Source organism: Astatotilapia calliptera, chromosome 4 (genome assembly GCF_964374335.1).
Source record: "Astatotilapia calliptera chromosome 4, fAstCal68.1, whole genome shotgun sequence".
NCBI lineage: Eukaryota > Metazoa > Chordata > Actinopteri > Cichliformes > Cichlidae > Astatotilapia > Astatotilapia calliptera.
The window spans coordinates 32,791,289-32,816,172 of NC_137425.1; the positions used below are offsets into that span (position 1 = coordinate 32,791,289).

At 41.1% G+C, this 24,884-nt stretch overlaps 1 protein-coding gene across 8 annotated transcripts in view; it reads left to right on the plus strand.

Moving 5' to 3' along the window:
* The window catches only part of LOC113021416 (thyroid hormone receptor alpha), a 113,489-nt gene that overhangs the window by 78,160 nt on the left and 10,445 nt on the right, over positions 1-24,884 (plus strand). For 5 of the 8 annotated variants that reach the window (XM_026166063.2, XM_026166064.2, XM_026166065.2 and 2 more), the window contains 6 exons: positions 8,142-8,203; positions 11,407-11,528; positions 15,169-15,316; positions 17,403-17,608; positions 18,859-19,005; positions 21,102-21,360. In XM_026166063.2, the coding sequence (XP_026021848.1) occupies positions 8,142-8,203; positions 11,407-11,528; positions 15,169-15,316; positions 17,403-17,608; positions 18,859-19,005; positions 21,102-21,360 (944 nt within the window). Of the gene's footprint in view, positions 1-3,700; positions 4,146-8,141; positions 8,204-11,406; positions 11,529-15,168; positions 15,317-17,402; positions 17,609-18,858; positions 19,006-21,101; positions 21,361-24,884 lie in introns of those variants that run through there. The other 3 variants (XM_026166068.2, XM_026166070.2, XM_026166067.2) reach the window with 3 other exon arrangements.

Here is a 24,884-nt window from a genome sequence, read left to right on the forward strand (position 1 = left end):
TGATGCTAAAACTGTCAGTGGTTTGTTGGAGCCTAACAAAAAGGGTGACATTGTCAGTAAAAAGAAAGACGTTAGCAGAGGTGGGGAACTAAAGGAGAGGAATGACAGACAAAAAGACACGATGCAAGATAGACAGACATAAATGAAAATATTCTATTCAATAAAAGTTACATTTTATGCATCATTTGAATGCAGAATCATTGAAGAACTGTTTTTAAGAGAGAAAGAAAGATGAACAGTAAAGTGGGGAGCAAATATAACGCTACCTGAACTGAAGTGACTTTTGCAATTCTTAATGGACATTTCTTCCTCACCTTGTAAAGAAACGCATGGGAGTTTTTGCTGTTGTGTACATCAAGGACTTCTCTGTGTAGTACAGTGTACCCTCCGTGCCAGCACTGATGTCCTCGTATCCACTCTTGCCACTCTAGTTAAGCTAATAATAAATGTTTAATAGGTTAGTATTTTTTCCTCTCAAGCAAATCCATTTGATGCATAAATTGCATTAACTACTTAATTTCATTGGTAGTTTTGTGGCTCTGCAGCATTCCCTCCTTTCTGTTGGTGGTTATTTTATTAAAAAGAGCATGTATTATGTGTACCGCCTTGTTGTTTTTGGATGCTGTTTTATTGTTCAGGGTAACACAAAGTGCAGATTGTCTGGTGGGAATGGGTTAGTGATGATTGGATCTTCTTAAACTGAAAAAGATGAATTAATTGCATTATTAGATTTTGCAAACTGAATAAGCAAATATTCTGTTTGCTCACCAGGAGGAAGAAGGTGATGTCCTTTCATTTCAGTGTGCCACATCAGGACTACAATTATGTTGCCGTTGTTTCTCCCTCTTTTTAACAAGTCTTAAGCTTCGTGAAACAGTTTGTTTTTTCACCTCATCAGCTGTCCTAAGGGCTAACATTTTTGGATATAACCCGTGTTGATTGGTGTATTTATTTTATCAGGATTTAGTTTTAACTCTCTTCCTAGCAAATGTCATAATTCTAAGACTTTTCTAAGAATTTCATCATGAGGAGTTAATCTTAGTACAAGGACGCTTTGTGAATACAAGCCGTGGTTGTATTAGTCTGTTTAACAGTCCATCAGTCTATTTACAGCCACAGTCATTCAATGAAAAAACAAGATTTGGAGACTGCGGCATGACTGAGATTACTGCCAGCATTTACAAGGAACCTGACATTTTGTTGCCTGTTTTTAAAAAAACAAAAAACAAAAAGAGACCATACTGTAGTTACAGATGCATCTATAGGCTGCATGTGTGCAAGGCAAAAACACACATATGCTTGTTAGGCAACATACAAATAAAATACTAGAATTTCATTCATGCAAGTGAGAGAACATTTCCTCATGTTCTTTCTCAAATTTGCTCCAGAAACCAGCAACATGACAGACGTGATGGAAACGTGTAGTTCAGAGGAACTTCTTGTACCTAACGTACAGTATTCGAAAAGCTGGAAATTAGCTATAACACTAACTAAACTAGGGTATGCACCTGCTGTTTAGCAGTGTAAAATTCAACATTATAAAAACTCTATTAGCCAGTGCAGTTTTTGTCTCCATTGGCTTCATGTTTCAGGCCACAGGTTTCTGCTTGTCTCATACCCAGAATCACCGTTTACTTTATAGTAAATCAAGAAAACACAATTAGTTCCACTTGGAGTTGGACATCTCCCTCTTAATTTTAGTGATGTGGTTTTATAGATCTACAAGTCAGTCGACCGCTTTTACCCTGATCTCTCATACTTCTCTCCAACTATTGGGTGAATTGCCATGAAAATTTGGCATTTACATTCTCCGGAATAGTAAGTCTTATCACTTTGAGGTTGACATTTCCCTGACATTTTCCTTTGGTGAAACCAGCAAGCTTGAAATGTCTTGAAAAATAATAGCTTAAAGCAGACCATAATACATTTGATTGAAGACACACATGATCCCCTCAGGATAAATGTTATCACTCTGGTAGTCCCCGACTTCCCCGACTCCCCAACTTATCTGGACCTATCATTACTTCAGCATTCTCGTTTGCCAAACACTGATTTGTTTTGTTTAATGGTAATTACCTAGTTTTGCCACACTAAAATGTCAAAGCAAGCTGTTGTGCGCATTATCAAAATGTTGACATCAGTTCATATAAAAACTTCTTGCTTAGTTGCTTTTTTTTTTTTTAAGTTTAACTGCTGCTGTCAATAAAAGGCACCAGAGCTGATCAGTCGTAGATGTGTCTAATATGTTTAGCCTTTACTGCGGACGACATGCTAGGAGTGCACATTTTGCACTCTCATATAAAAACAGGTCCTGTGATTTATTGCCACAATAGCTAACATAAATGGAAACATGTGGAAGCCAAAAGAAAAGTCATCTTTATCATTATTTTTATTTAAATTAGCGGGAACTCTCCTAGGCAGCTTTCTTTAAGTACTCTTCAGGAAAAGTTCAACAGGCTTCTAGAAAGGCATCCAAAGCTCTTCTCTGGATGTTGGCCACCTTTGTGGTCCTTTCTCCACACTGCTTGAATAATGTTGTGCTCCAGGCTCTATGGAGGGCAAAAAAACACACGCACTGGAGCACTATCCAGGTGTGCTTTTACTGCATTGAAAGTGTGTTTGAGATCATTGTTGTGGTGAAAAATGAAGCTGTTGCCAATCAGATGGGCTCCAGATGGTACTGCATGGTGGTTCGGAATCTGATGGTACATTTTTATGTTCATAATTCAAAGAAGAAGAAGAAAAAAACGGAACAACAAATAAAGACATGTCATTATTATGTAAGCAGTTTGCGTTTTTAAGAATGACAGAGTCGTGGATATTGGTTAAAGTGGGACGTACAGTAACCTGTGGAGTCAGAAGGTCCTGTATGAACGTGCAAGATATTAAATGACAATATTTTATTTTGAAACAGAATATTCATTTAAATAAAAGTTTGACAAATAAATTTGCATGCTGTCAGTTATAGTTCTGCATCTCTAAAGTCAAAGCAATCCATCAGTTGGAAAGGCAAAGTCAGTTTATAAGTCATTCCCTTTCATGGTCGGCCTTTAATGTTAAAGCTGCTGGAAGTGAAACTGGGAAAACAGCAAGAAGAAATAATGAGCAAATGAAAGCGTTACTTATGTATTTATGGCTTGTTGTGGAGCTTGTTGTTTGGCTCTTCTGCCTCAGATGAACCCTGCTTGGGATCATTCAGCTACACCCTCCCAGGTAAATTTGAACCAGCTACAACTTATGATTTCACAAGGAGCAAAAAGAGATCACAGACAAGGCTAATTCAATTGATGAGATATCTAGCATCTCTGTGTCCTCATAAGACTTCGCTTGGCTCTACTAGGGAGACTGCATCAGACTGCTGTTATGTAATCAAGTTAGCATTAAAGCTTAAGTGAGTTTGGATCCAGAGAGGCAACAGTTTTGTTTTTTTTCCTCTTGGGGAACGAAATAAAAAGGGCAAAGTAGAAGGATGCTAGCAAAGAGGTCATGCACCAGAAAAGTGACAGGAGTCAAATGTAAAAATATCAGCAGGAACGACAGGTGACAGAGCCGGAGAGGGAGAAGAGAGAAAGTCGCGCTGAAGAAACACGTAACGTGAGTAATAAAGCAAGGACAGGAAGAGACAGAGAGAGGTTGTACAAGGTAAATCTGGGCATGACGAGTTGTGTTGTGATGACAGAGAGCATGACACTTAGGGGGGAGGAACTACACCATGCCGTGCAGACATGGAGGGAGGGAGGGAGGGAGGGAGGGGAGGCTGGACGAGAGCAACTAGAAAGAAGGGAGAGCAAGAGGGAGGCAGGCTGGTGGAGGGAAATAAACAGAGTGGCCGTTCCTCCCAGCAGCCAGTCTGAGGCACACAGCTACTAGTGAAGTCTGTTTCAGTTGATTGCAGCAACTCAAGCTCAGTTCTTTTGCATTTGTCTGGGATCAACTCGTTGCTGAGTTCAGTGGGAGGCTTATAGTCGGGGATTTGAGGTCTGCAAACACAGCTTGTGTTCATGTGAACCAGGCTGAGTGGGACACGTGCAGTAACTTCCTGGGAGGCTGGATCAGCAGACGGTGCTGCTGGGCTGCATCATCTCCTGCTGATATTCCTTCAAAAGGAGCAACATGCATATCTTACAGCCGTACTGCATCAACAGGTTGGTGTGATTGCGGAAATGCATTTCTCTGCGATTGCGTGTATGTCTGTTGGAAGTGGGTGTGTGCTCTGCTGGCATCTGTGCCCCCTGTCACATGCTCATAACAGATTAAGTATGAGATGTCTGTGTGTGTTGAGTCCTGTTTATGGTCTTTGCTATCTGTAAACCAGTTTATTAGTCACAAATTCATAACAGTAGTCCAGAAATTTGATTTCCAAGGGATTATTGCATTAATTTACTTTCATCTGATGAAATGTCTGAAATCTGAAAGGATGTTAGTGATTCTGTAAGCCTTGCTAGTTTAACAATAAATCTGTTGTGAGTGCATGTACCACATCCAGATCATTCAACTGATGCCCCAGGTCAGAGCTCTAGACCAGCTCCTGTGTCTGTCTTTGCAACCACATAATTGTTTCCATTTTCACAAAATGTATGTTATATTTTAACAGAAATGCACTTTGGATAGTTTCTATTTATTTCTTTGTCAAAGGGAATCTCATTAAGGCAAAGGTTCTATTTAAAGCTGCCGTAGCATGGATGCCAAGTAGCTTGTTACAAGAGTAGTAACATTAACAAATCAGCCTAAGACTGCTTGTTCAACTAACTCACAAAGTTATCAATTAATTAATTAGGTAGTTATAGTGTTTAAAATCTAACGAAGATGGTAATGGTTTAAACAAGCTCATTAAGGGTGTCACAAGAACCGATCATTACAATCCGTTTTGAGACCAAAAGCCAGGGCAGAAAATCCTCAGAACTCCAGGGGACATCTATAAGAAAGTTGTGTACACCCACACACAGTGAAAACTACTGTCATTGGAAGATGGGCTAGTCCAACTGTCGCAGTATCTCTGTCCCAACTCATTGATAAGAATGGCAGTCAAAGTTGGGTATGGTGATATTTGATATGCAAAAGACAATATGCGAAAATGCTGCCCTGCTTTTCAGAGCAATTAAGGCTCATTTTCAATTCAGTGACGCACCTGCAAGAGATCCATTGTAAGGACTCAAGCTGACTGAGTTTCAGCTCAACATGTAAAATGATCTGTGCATTTCTTTTTATCCTAAAATTATCCAAAAATGCGTGTTACCGGTTTGTCTGGCAACAAAATAAATGTTCCCATTTCAAAGTAACATCCTGCTACCATCCTGTCAGGCATTCAAACAAACTCATTAACGGGTTTATGTTTAAGGACACATTGGTTTGGTATGAAAGTAGATATTAAGAATGATTTTGGTACACAAATCAAACGCAAAGATTTGTGCTCTGATAATTGTCATATATGACTGATTGTTTGCTCTAGCAGTCGCCTTTTGCATAGATTTGCAGCTTACTGAGATTCACAACATATCAGGTTTTTCTCATTGATAAATGGCAGACACCACAACAACTTGCTAAAAAATATATGTATAAATACAAAACTGTAATTGTTCACCCTTCTTCTCTATAACCACCATGGAGACCTCTGAGGGCTGGACGTCTTCAGCCTGTTCTGTTCTGCTGCCCCCATAGCGGTCAGGAATAAATGGTTGCAGCTTTATGATTGCAGTTTTCAAAAGACGTAAACTTCCTCTCCCCTGTGGATTGTCTTTTTTTTTTTTAAGTTGGATTTGGATTTCAAGTAGCGCTAAATCATTCTCTGGAAATTTTTCCAAACCTCACTAACTTGCACATTTGAGTTATTCCTTCACATTGTAGAAAATGTATACAAGAGCTGTCAACACTGACATAAACTCCAGTTCAGTTTACATTGATCAGCTACCAGAGCAGGCAGTTTCCCACCATGTTACTGCCTCACCATGTGCACTGCTTTAAAGATAATATGTTTCATGGACCGTGAAGAGCAGCAAGAACTGAAAAAAAGACGTCAGAGGATTTTTTTTCTTTTCTTTTTTTTAGGTTGGAAGAGCAAAGTGGATTTGACAGCCAGTGAGCAGGGGGAAGGAGGGACGACAGTGGTGTTACCTAATAGTGTTGATGGAAGTTGAGGGAGGAGAAGAGGAAAGAGGTGGGGCGGAGGGAAAGACAGAAATCACTGGGAGGATCGAGGGAATATAGCAGTAGCTGTGAGCCGACAAAGTGACAGTGGTTTGGAGAGAGAGCTTTTAAAGAGACAGAGAAAATGGGAATGCGAGGGGTGTGGAGCAAACAGCCAAACATGTGGATAGATGGGGGGGAAGGGAGGGGGGGATGGAGAGAGTGTGGTAATCCAAATCTGCTGCAAATAACAGAATTTGTCATGTGAGCGTGATAAAGGAGAAGGATACAAAATTATAGAAAGCGACAGAAGGTGGGGATGAATGGTGCATGTGCAGTCTTTAAGTGGAGAGGATAGAGTGGAGTGGCCTTCATTTCCATGCATGGGAAGCATTGGTATGATTCAGTTTTGAATCCGTGACCAGAGTTTGTCAGTAATCCCCCAAAAGTTAAACTTTGTTGCCTATCAGTTCATTTGTCCATCCAGCCATTCATAGTATGCTAACATGTGCAGAATGCTTGCAGTACAAACTGACATTAGAGCCCGCCATAAATGACGCGACAACACTCGGTAATTTGTATACTATCCTGTTCTTATTCTATCGTTTTATTTGTTTGTTTTTAAACCGGTCATTACCGTGTATGGTCAAGTGTTTGATCTGTGCCATTATCGACTAACACTACTCAAGCTAGCTTGGGTAGCATAGTTCGTCAAGTAAGGTTAAACAAGGTAAGAATTTTGCCTAGCAACAAAAAGGAAATGGGCTCAAACCAAAGTCTATTTGCAGAACAAACTCAATAGTGCAGCGAAATAACAAGATTCAAATATACCAGCCTGTTTCTGCTGTAACCATAGACGAGGCTGAAGTGGCGTTTGAAGAGACTGTGCTGTATTTGTTTACCATGCATATTGTGGTGGTTTGGATTGCTAATTAGCACCACGCTCAACCATGACTTTAGCAAATTTATTACAGGAACTCATTTTGGGACCACGTGTTGAACATATTTCAAAACAAGCAAGACAAGGAGACACTGAGATCTTGAAAGATCTTAGAAATTAAAAACATTTTCATCTTTTTTATTACTTAGTTTTTAATAAAGGTTTTACGTATTTTAACAGAAAAGGAAAACAACAAACAACCAAAAACAACAATAACAAAACAAGCAGTCGACTGAAAAGCACAGCTTTTTCCCACAAAGCAATTCTGGCAGTGAGAACATGACTTTATATCCATGAATTGACAGCACATATACAGATGTAAGAGCAGCCTCGGAGAGGCATGCAAGAGTTTATATAGATGTGGGTAGGCACAAACAGGAGAAAGGAAGAAAAAAAATTCTAATTTCGGATATATTTCAACCACTTGTCCCATCTCGTGGTATAAATATTAGCCTTAACAAAAAGGTAAGTTTTTCCATTTTATGAATCTCCTCAACAACGCTCAACCAGTCGACCAGAACAGGGGGGTCAGTACATTCGGCAAGTACAAAAGGACATCATCAGCTATTTTGTGTTCTCTTGAATTAACTACGACCCCATGAATACTATTATTTTCTCTTATTGCCTGTGCTAAAGGTTCAATGTAAAGAGCGAAAAGAGTCTGAGACAAGTGACAACCTTGACGAGTAGATCTTTAGAAATTAAAAACATTTTCATAGCAAACTAACAGCTCTTATATAATGTCAAGTGTCAGACTGGTTACCCAGCAAACCAAATGTAAAATGTAAGTCTGTGCTATGACTGCAGACCAACATATTTATGGAGAGGATTCCTTTAAATATCTAAAATGCAGCATAGTTTCCACGTTTCTCTACCAGTTTTTCTAGCAGTGTTATCTTATGTCTTTTTTAATGTAGTTAATTACCAAAAAAAACAAAACAGAAACTGTCTTTGCATTATCTGACTTGGAAAAAGAAATCTTATTAATGATCTTTTTCCTGAAGCTGCTATAATGTTATCTTTTTTTAATCACTTATGTCTTTTTTCCCTTCCACCCTCTTCTCCTCCACCCTCCCAGATGGCCAGATGTGCCGAAAAGGAAGAGAAAGAACAGCCAGTGCTCAGTGAAGAGCATGTCCGGTAACTAACTTCATTATCTCTGCCTCACTCGTGTTGTTTGTGTCACCCCCCCACATGGAAGTGAACACAATTCAAAGCATATTTCCTCTAAGACGATGTCTTTTGATGTACTGCTGGATTCGGCCAGTGATTGGTTTAAATCCGTGACTCGGCAGCTCCCCTGGGTTTTCAGTGGTGTCCTTATTGTCAGGAATATGATTATTCCTCGTCACCATTGTATAGTTTCCCTCAGAGGCCTTGTTGAACACAAATCAGCTAACCAAGGGGGATTGGTTAGGCAGGTCTATGAATGTTCAGGACTAATCTTTAATGGATTATATCAGAAAAGAAATAGATGTATGCAATAATCATTATTCATGTTATGGATAAATAAACAGAATCAGCATTTATTTCTACCTGTAAACTTTGTATTTTGTTCATGATTTTTTTTTTTCCCTGATTTAATATGCTAGCCTCAGATATCGTCGAGCCAAATTAATCGGGGCAAATGTAGTGTTTTCCATAGTGGTAGCTTGTGGTGTAGGGGTGCTTAATTACAAATCTGGATTATGAATTGTATGTATTGAAATTGCAAAATCACAACAGTCTTTGAACCTAGACATGTCTTTAATTGGGCTCTTCCTGCGCACTAAAACTGGAACGTTCACATTTAATACAAGGTGGGCCTTAATGCTGGAACCAGTGCATTTCAAAAGATCCAACTTTTACTTGATGGCTAAAGGTTTGGGCCACACTTTTCACAGTAGTTGCGTGTGGTTTCAGACAATTTAACATTTTCCACAGAATCCGTAGTTGAGTGTGCTAGTCTGCTAACGACCAAAACAGTCACAAGGAATTTTTGGATGCATCACTGTCAGGAAATACACTTTTTCCCGAGATCCCAATGGTTGCCAGTCACCAATTAGTTGGTAGGTCTTGTACAAGATAACTGTTACATCACGACCAAAGCTATGTTGCAAATCCCGTCTGTGATGAAGATGCAAAGACTTCTTGTAAACCACTTGACTCAGGAACAGCATTGTTCGTTCACTTTTATATGTTTATTATACATTATCGCATGAAATTATACAGAATCAGAATGGATCTACTTTTTTTCCTTCTTCGCTTCAGTAGTACAAGAGGATTGACTGAAGAAGTATGCTCCCTGTGGAGCAGACTTTACTTTTGTGATTTCCAGCAGCGTCTGTACATGTGGGTTATTGTTTGCACCTGTGCTTTGGGTGGTTGGTGGTCCTTGTGCAACTACATGACAGCTTAGAGGTTAGAATTCTTATGTACGTTACATATATTCATATTGTGTGACTTCAGAGGATCAAAGAGTTCAAGGAAACTTCTGAAGAGAAATAAATTAGTCAATGAAATGTGAAGATGAAAAGCATATTTCATGAATTCTGGGAATGTGAGTGTAAACCTTATAAGCTGGCATGATATCGGAGTCTGCGGGGAAGACGGCCTGTCTTAAAGTTGCAAGAAAAAGGTTGTTATACAAGGATTTAATTAACCGGCTTTCCACTCTTAATCTTTGACCTTAAGTCTAAGTCACATTTACAGACAAAAGCAGGGAAGAAAAACTTTGTGCGAGTGATTTCTCCAAAAGGTTCTGGGAGTGAGGTGCTCCTATTAAGGAGACTGCAATTGTTGGTTATAGAGCCCCCCTCCCCCTATTAGTAAAGCCATAAAAAATCTGTTTACTAGTCTTATCATCTTTAAAAAAGGCTGGCTGGTGTGAACTCTTCCTCAATTATTGCTCAAAACTTTTAGACGACCTTAAAAGAGGTATGAAGCTGGCAAAGGCTACAAAAACAAGACTTGGCTGTACATCAGTCCATGGATAGGCAAACTGCCCACAAATGGAGCAAAGTTCAGGACACCAAGAACACAACATGCAGTCCTGGCAGATTGGAAAGAACCCAGCGTTTGGAGTAAAATGTTTGCAGAAATCCCTACACTTAGCTTTAGTCTTTGTTCATGAAAAAGCACGTAACGTGAAGAGACAAAAGCTGAGCTTTTGCCTGACACTGAAAAGGTACTGCACCAAAACATCATCCCCACCGTGAAGTGTGGTGGAAGTAGCATTGTGGCTTAGAGTTGATTTCCTCAAGGCCAGGATCCTTGCAGTCATTGAGGGATATGGGAATTCAGAATTGTGTCAAAACATATAAGATTATAGGAGAATGAAGCTTCTGATCCTAAAGCACACAAGTGAACAAATATCAGAATGGCTGAAAAAGAGGAAAACTCTGGTTTTGGATGTCTGTGAAGGTTCTCAGTCATCCAGGTCATCGTAGTCAAAGGAGCTTGCAAAGAAAAGCGTCTGGACTTCTTTAAGTTGCTTGAAGACGTTTCACCTCTCATCCGAGAAGCTTCTTCAGTTCTAAGGTCAAATGGTGGAGAGTCCCAGATTTAAACCCAGTGGGAGTAACCCCCCACAGAGGGACGAAAGGACCCCCTGATGATCCTCTAATCGCCTGAGCCAAGGTGTGAAACTGGGTGTGTGTCCCAATCAGCCAGAGTTTCGGGTGTGTTCATTGTGAAACCTGGCCCCACCTTATCATGCGAATTCCTGAGGTCAGATGGCCCAGGATGTGAGTGGGCGTTAAGGCGTCTGGGGAGGGAACTCAAAACTGGATTATAGATGGCAGAGAGTTGGCCATTCCTGGGCATTCCTCACTGCACTCTACAGCATCTGGTTTTGGAATGATCAAATCAGAATTCTGACCTTTGAGATGGAGCTTGCTGTGTGATGAGAAGAAATATCGATGAACTGAACTCTCTCTCATCTTGATGTGCAAGTCTTGGCAATAATCAGGTTGTGTTGTCTGTAATTGTGACTAAGATGAAGTTTAATTGTCTGACTTCAAAACTCACATGTTATTGGTATACTGTCTTATTCTTGCAACTGTGTATATGTTTCATCTGGTATCACAGTCTGTAGGGGCCATGTATGCAGGTCTTTCATTGAGGCCCCTGTGATAACACTCATCCTCGCCCCTCCTTTCCTTCTCCACTCCTCCTCATCACTACTTCTCCTCTTCTTCTCTTCCTCCCTCTGACCCCATTCATCCTGATCTTCCTTTATCACTCTTGCCCTTACGTCATCACGCCTCACCATCCATCTTGCTTGTACTCCCTTGTTCGCACTCCTTCACCCATCTCTCATTCCATCCTATCTTCCTTTTCGACCTCCTCTTCCTCTCCTATAGCTCTTAGCGTCTCTGTTCCAGGGTACATCCCCAGCTACCTGGAGAAGGACGAGCCATGTGTAGTGTGTGGGGACAAGGCGACTGGGTACCACTACCGCTGCATCACCTGTGAGGGCTGCAAGGTACATAACACCTCTGTTGTATCAACATGGTGCAGATATTAGTTTGTCATGTATTATACACTCTGACAGCTCTGGCAGGAGGTAGAGGTGGCTGATCCAGCTCTAAAATGACAGTTAACATCACCACAAAGGAACTTATAAATCTGAAAGCAGTTACTTCAATTCTTTGTTATCTATATATCACCAAGTCAGAACAACAGTCATCTCAAGGCAGTTTATATTGTAAGGTAAAGACTTAATATAATCGAAAGAAAACCTCAATAATCACACAACCCCCTATGAGCAAGCACCTGGCAAGAGTGGGAAGGAAAAACTCTGTTTTAACAGGAAGAATCTTCAAGAAGGAATGGGTTCAGGGCAGAAAGGCAGGACAAAAGACACACTGAGGAAGAAGATCTAATGACTAAACACAGAGTGCAAACTGTATAAACATGTGGAGAGTGAAAAGAGTGAATGAAAAAAGTGTTTCATGGAAAACCCACAGCGGCCTGGCCTGTTGGAGCATAAGTAAGCAAGATTCAGGCCATAGCGATAAGTTTTATCAAAAATGGAAGGTGTAAGCCTAATCTTAAAGGTAGCACACTGTCTTGTAAACTGATTTCAAAGAGCTACAGGTAGCTGAATAGTTAAGCGTGAAAAAGCTCAGTGTTCGAAACACATAAACGTGAAGTTGGGTGGGCTGCCCAGGTATCATTTGTGCTGTACTTTAGTACTTTTGCAGATAGTGAACAGTGTGATTTGTAAGTTCTTTCACTGCTAACGAGCTAGCCCCAGCCCGTCATGTCTTCTGTTGCCCTACCAGCAACTGACTTGTTCACTGTTATGATGACATTCAGCTGTTTCTCCAGGACGTCTCTTGTCTTGGACAGACTCCAACTCCAGTGCCATAGGCTCCCGCCGCCTCTGTAGGGTAAACATGAGAGTCTGCATAAACCAAAATCATGTGTCCCTACGCCAAGCTAATTGAAGCTGCGGAGGAAAATGGTACAAAAGTCCGTCGGCTCCCTGACGAGGCAGCTACGATTACTCCTCCTGATTATGTTTCCTTTCACCTGCATGTGCCTCCACTCCCACCTCACTCTAAACATACAAATTGCATTTACTTCTTTAGGAAACACTGAAGGATCAGTAAGAAAGAACCATTGTGAGCTCAATGTATTTTCGCAGCTAACTGAATTATTCTGACGAGGTTAGCTAGTTCCCTCAGGAGTTTTTTGTTCAATCCGGAGCCGAGCTGAAAGCTACCATCAAAATTCATTCTCCAACCTCAGATTTTAGTATGTTCAGGCTGTCTCATTCTTAATGCTTTGTATTAATCCACCTCAGTAATATCTTACACCATTTCTTTCACTCGTACTGATGCAGAGCTGTGTTGTTGTGTAGATGAAGATGAGCTCATTCTGTGCAGCTACAATATGTATGTAGTCAGAGAGCTGAATAGATGCTCTGCAGTGGAGAGGAGCTTTTTCTCAGGATAGCATACAGCAGTTACATAGCTCCCAAACGCCCCTGCAGTGTTGCTATAATTTGAGTATTATGCAACCTTTGAACCATGTTAACAAGCATTCATGCAATTTCAGTAGCAATAGCCTCTTTGTTACTTTCTGATCACGCCACAATCCATCCTACACAATTTAGGTTGTTAACGATCCTCATGTGACTGGGCAGCATGACTGGTTTAAAAATATTCAGTTTTTACTATTTAAAGGAAATCACTTTAGTCTTTATTTAGTCTGTTTGGTACCACAGTTGCTGTACTCCCAGCATGAGTAAGAATGACGACTTTGTTTGGGACTGATTGCAGCCCAAGATGAAAACGCATTTGGTGTCCTAATATACACAGTAGGTGAGTTTGACTGAAAATCTGTCACTACAGTTCACATCAGTGCTGTCAGACTGGTCTCAGTTCATAAAACCAATTAAAGTTGAGTTTGATGTGAAGTAGAATGGACCAGTAACACCACTGCCTCATAAGCTACGCCAAGTTTTCTTCTAATGTAAACAAGTGGTTTTTGAAAATGCTCATATTTATAAACCCTTTCCACATGAGCAGATGAGCAATCTGACACGTGTTTAGAAAAATAAGTGCAGTTTCACATTCACTCAAAGCAGCCGGCTCTTTGATAGTAAGAAGGCTGTAAAACAAGGATTCACACACAGGAAATTAACAGTTCCACCTTAAATACTCTAAATGTTGTTTAAAAAAATGAGTTTCTCAGCACAAAACAAGAGTAAAAAGCCCCATCCCCCTGTGCACTGCAATTTTACAAAGCACAGCCAAAGAGTGGAAAGATTGGTTCCTTCCATTCTGTGATCGGGCCTCATGTCTGACACGTCTGATAGCGTCTTTATTTGTCCCTTTTGATTTGTGGGCTACAGAAAAACAGCCTTTTATGATGTTTAGAATCCAGGTGTTTAGCAGTTTGACATTCAGGGAAAAATCACTAAAGGAAGCACTCATCCCCCCTCCCTTCCAAACGCCTTCGATGCTTGTTTCCTGAAGGGGCAGCACGGCGGGTCTGTGTGCCGCGCTGGAATGGTAGCGCTGTGCAGGGTGGCTGCTGTGTTCGCTTCGGATTACTCCTCAACCCCCACCCACCCCTGTGGCTTGTCATGTCTTCACAATGTTGTGCTGTGGACATTTATGTGCTTCTTGTGCAGAGGAGTTTTTTTGTTTCCTGTTCTCATGCTGTCCTACCATGGAAGCATAGCATGAGTAGGGGTCTCTTTTTTTCCTCTTGTACTTTCCCCAGTGTAGTGTACATTTCAATGTTTTTTTCTGATTCTACCAATCTCTGACCTGTATCCCCATGTAATGTTTGTGCTATATGTGTAAGGTCGGGGGGGGGTCCTATTTCACTGCAGGGCAACCTGCATGTGACGAATAAAGCTTTGATTGATTGATTGATTGATTGATTGATCAATCTCCTGTGTCAAATACAGTGATATGTGCCATACTGTACATTAGTGAGTTGCCAGCAGACTCCTTGATGGCTGGCACAGAGGTGCTGAGAACTGATCTATTATCTGAGGACTGGCAGCAGCCCCTCAAACTGGCTGCAGTTATTCTCAATATAACACACTCACAGGGAAGCAACATTTAAATTTAAATGTGTTTCCTCAGGCAGAAACACTTGTTTCGTATTCACTTAACTTTCAAATAACAGAGTAACACTTCCTACCTCGCTCCACTTTTGGTTCAAACCAGGTCTTTGTAAACCACGTCTGCTGTGTTATTCCAATCGAACCGTCTCGTGTAAAGCTTGCGAGAGATGTTCAGTCATGCCATCAGTTCATTACTTCACGATTTTTGGCAAGCAGAATCTTGGCTCACAGTCACCAACATGCCTTGTGATGTGACTCATGTAATGAACTTGTTTTATTGTAATCAGAACACAAGAACATTTAATTGGTGGATTTAATTTTCACAACAGTTCAATTCATTTTTATTTATACAGCCCCAATAACAGCAACAGTCACCTTAAGGCGCTTTATGCTGTAAGGTAGAAACTACAATAATACATGCAGAGAAAAACCCAACAATCATATTGACTCCCTATGAGCAAGCACTTTGGTGAAAGTGGGAAGAAAAAACTCCCTTTTAACAGGAAGACACCTGTTCCCCTTTCCTTCTCCTCAGGGTTTTTTCCGTCGGACCATCCAGAAGAATCTCCATCCGTCCTACTCCTGTAAATATGAAGGTTGCTGCATCATCGACAAGATCACGCGCAACCAGTGCCAGCTGTGCCGCTTTAAGAAATGCATCTCTGTGGGCATGGCCATGGACTGTGAGTTTTTTTTTTGTTTGTTTTTAAGCTCGTCATAGATTTTAGAGAAAAGGTAATGATTTTTAGTTCACCGAGGTTCATTTATTTAAAAAGCAGCCTTCTTACACAAAGGCAGATTGAAGGTGCTGTGCAGAGAAAGTAACTCACACTAGAAAGCACAACAGAAAAGTAAAACAAAAAAATTACAACTAGTAACTAGTAAAAATAAATATTTCACATAGAAGTAAAAAAGTAAAATAGATTGTGTCTGGCAGTTACGGTGCTAGTTGATTGTAACTTCTCAGTTTTATCTGCTGTGTTGGACTTTTAGAGCCAGAAGTTACTCTATTTAGAAGAGAAGGTGATTAGTTGTTAATCTGATAATGCCTGCAAGTGTGCTTAGCTACGGGCATTCATCAAATGTACAAGTGCTGATAGCTGCTAACCAGTGCTGAGTAATAAAGTGATAAAAATACTACAATTTTACTCATCAAAATCAAAATGTTCGCTGTGTTACCTCACAGAGAGTCAAATTGTTGCTCAGTTAATTCCACTAAAATGTTCCAAAAGACAGCAGGAGCACAAACAGGGTGAAGAGGTCCAGTTCAGAGGCTAGAGTTAGCTCCCTGATTTGTGACACCTGTCAAACCCCTGCACCAATCTCAGCATCCAGATGGATTGATTAAAAAAACAGAAGAAGAAGAAAGAAATCATGCACTGTGTCATTTTTATGTAAAGTGAAGCTATGCAGTAGTTTTTGCTACTTTTGTGTTGGCTTTATCTTTTTCGGCCCATGTGAGCAGTGCACATTGTTACAGTGTTTGGCAGTAGCTGTGCCTGAAGCTGTGCTGGCATAATCATCTATAGCATCTATAAAAATCCTTCATAAAACAAGCTAACGGAGCTTTGATTAGCATGAGCTAAGCTAGCTATCGGCATCTAGCGTTGTTCGCATACAACTACAACAATCAGTCATCCTTATCCTCAAGCACAGAGAGGGAAATATTCATCACAAACAAAACAGAACGATGGATCCACACCCCCATTCAAAGTAAGTGAGAGGCAAGAGCATCGAAGCGTGAAACCCGTGCATGCGTGGGTAGCCTGAGCCTTTTGTTCTCACATAAAAACTTTGTACTGGACTCTAATTTGAGATGAACAGTACACCCTTTCAAAATTTGCAAAAAACGTGTTACTGGGTGTTCACACAGATTTCTGCACAACGTTGCAGTCTAACTAGTTAGAGTGATGAATAATGGGGAACTCTCACATGCTCATCAGCATCTTTGCAAGTGCATCTGCTTGTGTGGATCTAGGGAAGGGTTTGTTTTTCCCAGGATGTTTAAAAAAAACCTCGCACACACATTCAGAATATTTTTAGCATATTTACTTTATGTTTGTTTTAGTATTTGCTTTAGCAGCATTAGTGCTTTAAATTTGTAAGCCATTTACTGCAGTGGATTAGCAGAGGAGGAGACTTCAGTCACGTCTGATAAACACACTCAGTGTCACCAGAGCTCCTTGCAAGCACGAGGATGGCAGTGTACACAAAAGTAGGTGCTTTTATTAGCACTGAGTGCGTAACCAGGATATCATCTGTGCAACCTTGTATGCAAGCCGTTTGTGCCTTTATACAGCAGCATATATAGGATTTTACTACAAAGTGTTATGCAACAGAAGTAACATCTATTTGTGATTATTCTCCGCTTCTGTTGTCATGTTTGGAACACGTTTGCTAAAACTGATTTAGCCCGTGTCCTTACAGGAAGGGATTGATTATTACTGACTCTGAATGTGCACAGAGTACTCATGTTGGAAGAGAGCTGTGATTATAGGCACTCGGTGAAAGAGTCATCCAGGCGTAGTGCATAATTAGCCTATTAGCAAAGTCCTTTCAGTGTAAAACCTACAATCAACAGCTACTGCATTGGAAAGGTTTCCAGCTCAGCTGTAGACAAACGTATCAGAGCTCCTCGGTCCAATAATGCATGTTCACTGTGCCTATTTTTGACTAAACTGGCAGGCTTTCCATAAAGACTCATCTCCCACAGAAAAAAGAACAATTCCATGTTACTGTGTCCTTCCTGCCCCTGTCCCTGTCTGATAGTGGTGTTGGATGACTCAAAGCGCGTGGCCAAGCGCCGTCTGATCGAGGAGAATCGCGAGAAGAGGAAGAAAGAGGAAATGATGCGGATGCTACAGACGAGGCCAGAGCCAGACACCGCAGAGTGGGAGCTGATCAGGATGGTGACCGAAGCCCACCGGCACACCAACGCCCAGGGCTCCAGCTGGAAACAGAAGCGCAAATTCCTGGTAGGCTTTTAGTTGAGTGGACATCGCCTTTAGGCTGAGCACTGTTGCATAAACTAGAATAGAAATCTTTTCAGAGAACTGAACATGACACTGCTGTAAAAAGTGATGTAAAGCTTTGCAGAGTTTTACATCACGCTGTTCGTCTGTGTCAGCCGTGGCTGTGGCCACCGAGGTGCCGTTTGCACCTTAATTGCCAACAATCGCTCTTTTGCGTCATGCAAAAATGTATTTATTACACACAGATCTATTCAATGTGACCGAGAAGGATCCCGTGCAGGAAAAAAAACTTCCAAACGGTCCAATAATGACTGCCTGCACACCCAAGGTGCTTTAGAGATAACAAATATGAAGATTATAGAAAGCAAAAATGTAAATTATACAGCAACAGAGATGGAAAAAGTATAAAGCATCATCTTAGATTATGAAAACGCAGCAGAAACTGCAAAAAAAATTACATAACACAGATCTGGGCATTTGAATCGGGCTGCTGTTTGGTCCTCGCAACAGCTCCTTCCTTCTTTCATGTAGCTCGTTATTCCAGAATTCAACAGCGCCTTGAAAGTCAGTTCCACTTCAGATATCAAACATCAACATAAAAGAAGGCGACTTCTTTTCATTTCAAAAGAAGCCGTTTTGAGAGCTCTCCTTTTCATCATGGCCAGCTTGCTCTGTGGCGTCCCATGTGATCAGTGTAACGTGCAGGCGCACGTGCTTTAAACCTCAAAAGGTTACCTTGACGCAAAGGTCAGATGTTTGTTACCAGGCAACAGTTCCATGAAGGTAAAGACGGCTTTAAAGTTTTTAACAGTCTTCAGGTTACAGTTCGATTCAGCTCACTTTTATTTATGTAGCGTTCGCCAGCAACTGGAAATAATTTCTTAGGCATTGTGCTCATATTACAAAAGAGCGAACATTCATGTGCTTAAACTAAAACAATGCAACGACTGTGATGTGATTTGCATCTTGCACACACCGCTGAACAGTTGGCATCAAAGACCAGAAACATGCAGTTTTAAATATTTGTTTCCGTTTTGTAACATCATAACGTAACATTGTATATGCTGCATTTACATTTATATTACATCGTGTTCTTCTAAAGCTGTAATCTCCTAAACCGACTCCATTTTTCCTTGAGCTTCTTTGATACGCCTCCTCTGCAAAGAGAATCAACCCACAGGCCGGGCGTTAAGCGCCTCATTCAGCAGATATTTCTTGTGGTATTTAATAGTTGAACAATGTCTCCTTTCTAGCCCGATGATATTGGCCAGGGTCCTATGATGCCCACTTCAGACGGAGATAAGGTGGATCTGGAAGTCTTCAGCGAGTTCACCAAGATAATGACCCCTGCCATCACTCGCGTCGTCGACTTTGCCAAGAAACTGCCCATGTTTTCAGAGGTATGTGGTATGCGTGGGGCTTTACATCACTCTTTGTTTTGTATTTATCTTCAGTCTTTGATTCTGCTTGCACATCACGTCAGTTTTCCAACTTTCCGATCACTCTCGCCTTTTATGCAGTGATAACTTCACAAGTCAGGATCCTCTGCCTTGGATGCTGTGTGTGTGCTCCAGACAGACTCGAACTTTTCTTCACATCCCGCTTACACAGGACTAGATTTATAGTACAATAAAACAAATCTGCTTTTTATGTGGATATCTTTAATATGAAACATTAGCTGTAAGATGGATTTCGTCTGCTATCAGTTTGCAGCTGAACAGGATTAAGTTAGCATGCAATCTGTTCGTGATGACAGAGTTGGGATAATCGCAAAACTGTTGCTGTTTATATACACAAAAGTTTCAATTACACAAAATTTCACATTAGTGGCGTACATTCCAGTCCAGACAGAGCCTCATCAAAGAAAAAAATCAGATATTTCTCTTTAAATTGTGACATATTTGCTGCAAGACTGCAATTTAACAGTAAATCACATAGACTCTTATCAGTATTGCTTTTATGTAGGAATATAAGCAGAATACAACCAGCTGAGTCAAATCTCTTATTGAAAAGAGATGCAGACGAGTTGCAGTCATCAGCACAGCCTGCCTCCGATTGACTGCAACGTGTTTGCGTTTGTTTGCCGACAGGTCGCTTCCCACCAGGCAACCTGTGCCATCAAACTGTTGCCTGCCATCAAAATCATTTTACCGTGAAGGTCATGTTCTCGTGCAGCTCTGGACTGCTTCCACTTCTGCTGCTATTTCTAGATCACTGCCTGGAAGTCCCGTTCTGTCCCTTGCAGTTGTGCCTTTGCATTATATGCTGGATCTCCTCCAATGTGTCACAATGGCAACTCTTCAACTTAACTTTCCTTCAGCTGGCCCAGTGTGTTGCCTTCTGGCTTGGATATCATGAACTTTTGGGTGACCCCAGCTGTCATCAACAGAAATTACATGAAAGTCGGGTAACAAGATCAGTTAGCAGTACAGATTAAAGAACCTCAGTAAATAATGTGCAACATTTAACTGAAGAGGCTTCTAAAAATCTGCGATAGTATTGTTTAAGTTTATGCTGCATTCAGTAAGAGACAAGTTTTAAGAGAAACATCAGCAGCAGTCTGATTTCTTACTCTGTGCCCCAGGAAAGGTTTCATTTTCCCAAAATGTCAGCTCACACAGTACCTAAATATAGCCCGTCTACTTCAAAGACAAGAACAATTCAATCCAGCGGCTTTAAAAATGTGTCGCTCTCTCGAGCTTCCACTTTTACTGAAATTAACACTGTGAGTTTCTTTATTGTCATTTCTTTAAATTCTGATTTCCACTTTGAATTTAGACGGCTATAAATGATTTAACATTGTTATCTAAACTACACGTGTGCATACTCTGGTTTCACGGTAATGTTTAAAGGCAGACTGTGAGCGTAGCTCGCCGTTAAAACACTAACAAGCTCGTTAACCTAAGCTGGGTCTTTTGATTGGGAACTTCCTCCATCTGAAGCTTTTGTCCTGCTGCGTGTCAGCTGGGATTACACCGACTAATCCACCCCACACCCCCACCGCTGTCTCCCTCTCTCTCTGTATTAAGTGGTGACTCACCACTTACTGATATTGCTTTGCTCTCTGTGCAAACGATCTGTGAGCAAGTGCCATCGCATGTCTTCCCACCTAACTGAGTGCACTCATCATGTATATTGTAGGGGCTTCCTGGTTACATAAAGGCAAAGGACTTGTTGTGACTAGAATATTATAACCCTTCAACTCTTATAATGGGGTGGAGGAAAAGCAGTCCTAATCCATTTCACTGTGTGTTTCTGTTTGTTATTGTGAAAGAGTCGGGACACTGTGTCAATGTAAATAAAAACTGAAAAGATCATTGCAGTTGGTGTAACTTTATTTTTGTAACAAATTGCTAGCTAGCTTTTAGTTACTATTATATCATCAATGTCTCAATAGTTTAGAAAACAAACACAACTGTTGACTTCCAGGACAGACTTTTCTGATTGAAGTTCAGCATTGTCTCATTTCCTGACAAGCTCAAATCTTGTTTCCCAGCTGCCTTGTGAGGACCAGATCATCCTGCTGAAAGGCTGCTGCATGGAGATCATGTCACTGCGTGCTGCTGTGCGCTACGATCCCGACAGCGAGACTCTTACTCTAAACGGCGAGATGGCTGTGAAACGCGAGCAGCTGAAGAACGGCGGGCTGGGCGTGGTGTCGGACGCCATCTTTGATCTGGGCAAGAGTCTAGCACAATTTAATCTGGATGACTCGGAGGTGGCGCTGATGCAGGCGGTGCTGCTCATGAGCTCAGGTGAAAAACGAATATTGTTACCATCGTCTAAAATCTGTTTAAGAGAAAAGATGTGATGTTTGTCATTCGACACTGGTTTTGTTAGATTTCAGGTTGTATTCCCACCACAATCTTTACACTGAAAATATATTCATATATGAACCAACAAGTGAGGATTTTTTTTATCTTTTGTGGTCTTATGAAAGAACACAATTTCTTTTTCCCTGAAACATGTTTCAAAACAAAACAACAATGATTTTTTTTTTCACATTAATGCGACACTATGTTGGAAACTAAGTCACTGTTGCTACATCACACAATGAAATTGCTCCACTCACTGAGTACAAATCAGCCAATAATAGCAGGATTGATTTGTCTTCTCTTTTTTAATTTTATGGTTTGGTAGGTTTAAAAAAAACATTAATAACATTACTTGATGTTAAATCTCAGGTGTGGTGGTTCTGACCGTCTACGAAGTCAACCTCAGGATTATAGTTGCTGTATGCTTCTGCATGCCACTTTGCAACCCCACTCCACCTGGCTCTTTTGTATTGCTTGTACAGTTTTAGTGTAAATTATTTAGTGCTTCAAATGTTCCACATTTTATCTTTTTTACAGATTAATTTAGCAAATTATTAAAAACAAAAAGCTAAAATATGTACATAAGTATTCACAGCCTTTGTTCAGTACTTCGTTTAAGCACATTTTGGGGCATTTTCTTTTGCAGAGTGTCTCTAACTCCATCAGATTAAATGGGGAGTATCACTGATCACTGCACAGCTATTTTCAGATCCCTCCACAGATCTTCAGTCAGCTTCAAGTCTGTACTCTGATTGGGCCACTCAAGGACATTCACATAGTAGTCCCAAAGCCCCCCTTTGTTATCTAAGCTATGTGCTCAGGGTCATTGTCCTGTTGAAAGTCTGAGGTTCAGAGACTCTGGAGCAGGTTATCATCGAGGATGTCTCTGTACATTGCTGCATTTATCTTTTTCTGCCTGCTGCCAAAAACATCCCAACAGCATGATGCTTCCACCACCATGCTTCACTGTGGGGATGCTATTGGTGATGAGCGGCGCCGGGTTTCCTCGAACACAATGCTTGGCGTTCAGGCCAAACAGTTCAATCTTTGTTTCATTAGACGAGAGCATTTTCTCGTTGTCTTGGAGATGTCTTTTGTCAACCTCCAGGCGGGCTGTCATGTGCCTTTCACTGAGGAGTGGCTTCCATCTGGCCACTCTACCAAACAGGCCTTATTGATGGAGTGCTGCAGAAATGGTTGGCCTTCTGAAAGGTCCTCCTCTCTCCACATAGCAAACCTGGAGCTCTGTGGTCACGCTGAACGACCATTGGGTTCTTGGTGATCTCTAAGGCCCTTCTACCCTGATCGCTCAGATTGGCCGAATGGCCAGCTCTAGGGAGAGTCCTGGTGGTTCCAAACTTTTTCTATTTATGGATGACGAGGCCACTTTGCTCATTGGGACTTTCAATGCTTCTGAAATTTTTCTGTACCCTTCCCTAAATCTGTGCCTCAATACGATCTTGTCTCAGATAATTCCTTGGACTTCATGGCTTGGTTTGTGATCTTTTCAGATCATGTTTAATCAACTGACTTTACCACAGGTGGACTCCAATCAAGTTGTAGAAACATCTAACAGACGATCAGGGAAAACAGGGTGTACATAACATGGCAAAATGTGGAACAAGTAACAGGAATACTTACTTTCTGCATGCACTGTAAATAATGGAGTTGACTGCCTGTTGTTTTCTGTGGTGGGTCTTGCTGCTGCTTCTCCTTTAGTCTCTCTATATAATTACATAGAAGGGCAGAGTGCCCTCCTGACAGAAATCACATTTTCAATTGTTTTCAGTCGTTAAACGGGAGATAGCTGGAAAGAATAGCAGACTTCTGTTCTTCCACTCTGTAAGGAGCTTTCTGACAACATTCTTTTGTGTCCCAGAACGATGGCAATTAGGCAACTTTGCAGTTTCCAGTGCGTTCATGGTCAGTCCTTACACTGGTGCAGGTGGAGCTTGCTCATTGCCATTTAAAGATATTTGTAAGGAAGTTATTTGCTTCCCATTTTTCAATCATTTGTAGTGGAAAAAACCCCACCATGGGACTGGCCCTGTAGTTTTAGTTCTGCTCTAATGCTAAAAGTCTACCATGGTACCTACAGTTTGACGGACTTTAACCACAGACATAAAGCTGATCACACCGGCTTTATTTGCACACTGATGGAAAAGGGAAAAACACATTAACTAAATTCCCACACTCCCTAAACAACCTGAATGGGAATAATCTTGTCTAATCTGCTTTTAATCCCATCACCACACAGCCCTAATTCCTAGACAGTCACTGTCTCTGAAGCTGGGCCACAAAGCCCCACTTGAGGTGGATTTCTTCAAAGTGTGAAGTAAAAGACACCCAGATGCAACCTTAACAGTGTTGGGGAGTAACGGAATACATGTGCCGCCGTTACGTATTTAAAATACAAAATATGAGTAACTGTATTCCGTTACAGTTACCGTTTAAAAAGGTGGTATTCAGAATACAGTTACTTTGTTGAAATAAATGGATTACACTGCGGTACTTTCCTGTTTCATATTGTCGCGGGTCAGGACTGTTTGGGTTTTGTTTGACAGCTACGGTCTGTTGTTCCAGGCGGCAGCGTTACGGTTGCCATGGTTACAGGGCGACGCTCTCTCTCTCTGCGACTGTGTGTTTCCTGGGTGAGAGAGGCCTTTTCGTTGTTGTTGTTGTTGTTGTTGTTGTGCAAAGCTAACAGGCAGAATGCTACAAGCATAGCTCTAAAGAATGTAGCATCATGGGCAGTGTAGTCCGTGCTGCAGGGAGAATGGACTGCCATACACGTTATGTGTCTGTGAGCGCTAGGAGGGAGAAAAAGGGGAGTGGAAAGGTACGAGCAGTCATCGAGCAAAAACGGGAGCTGGAAGCATGTAAATATAATAATAACCACTGCAGCCAAGAAGAGTGCCTGACGAGCCCAGTTGTAAGTAAGCTATTAAGACTCGACTGTACACCGTGTTCGTGTTTTCCTCCGAAAACAATAAGTTCTGTTGGAGCAGCCTTTCAACGCCTCTCTCTGTCTCTCGCAAGAAAAGTTGACCCACACAACAAAGTAAAGCTATTTTTTGGCTACGAGCCGACAGGGACCCCGCCGTATTAGTCAGAGGTCCCTTTACTACAGTTCGGAGTCGCGGACCTTCAGTAATAGTAATAAATCACACAGCAATAGTACATTCACGTAGTTGTAAAAAGCATGATAATATATTAAGTAATCCAAAGTATTCAGAATACGTTACTGTCATTGAGTAACGTAACGGAATACGTTACAGAATACATTTTGGGGCATGTATTCTGTATTCTGTAATGGAATACATTTTAAAAGTAACCTTCCCAACACTGAACCTTAACATTGATTATATTAGATGCTTATTCACAAAACCATCTGCTATAAAATAAAATGCAATAATAGTTTCTCATAAATCTCTAATTCTCTGTTTCATAGTTGAAATGATGTA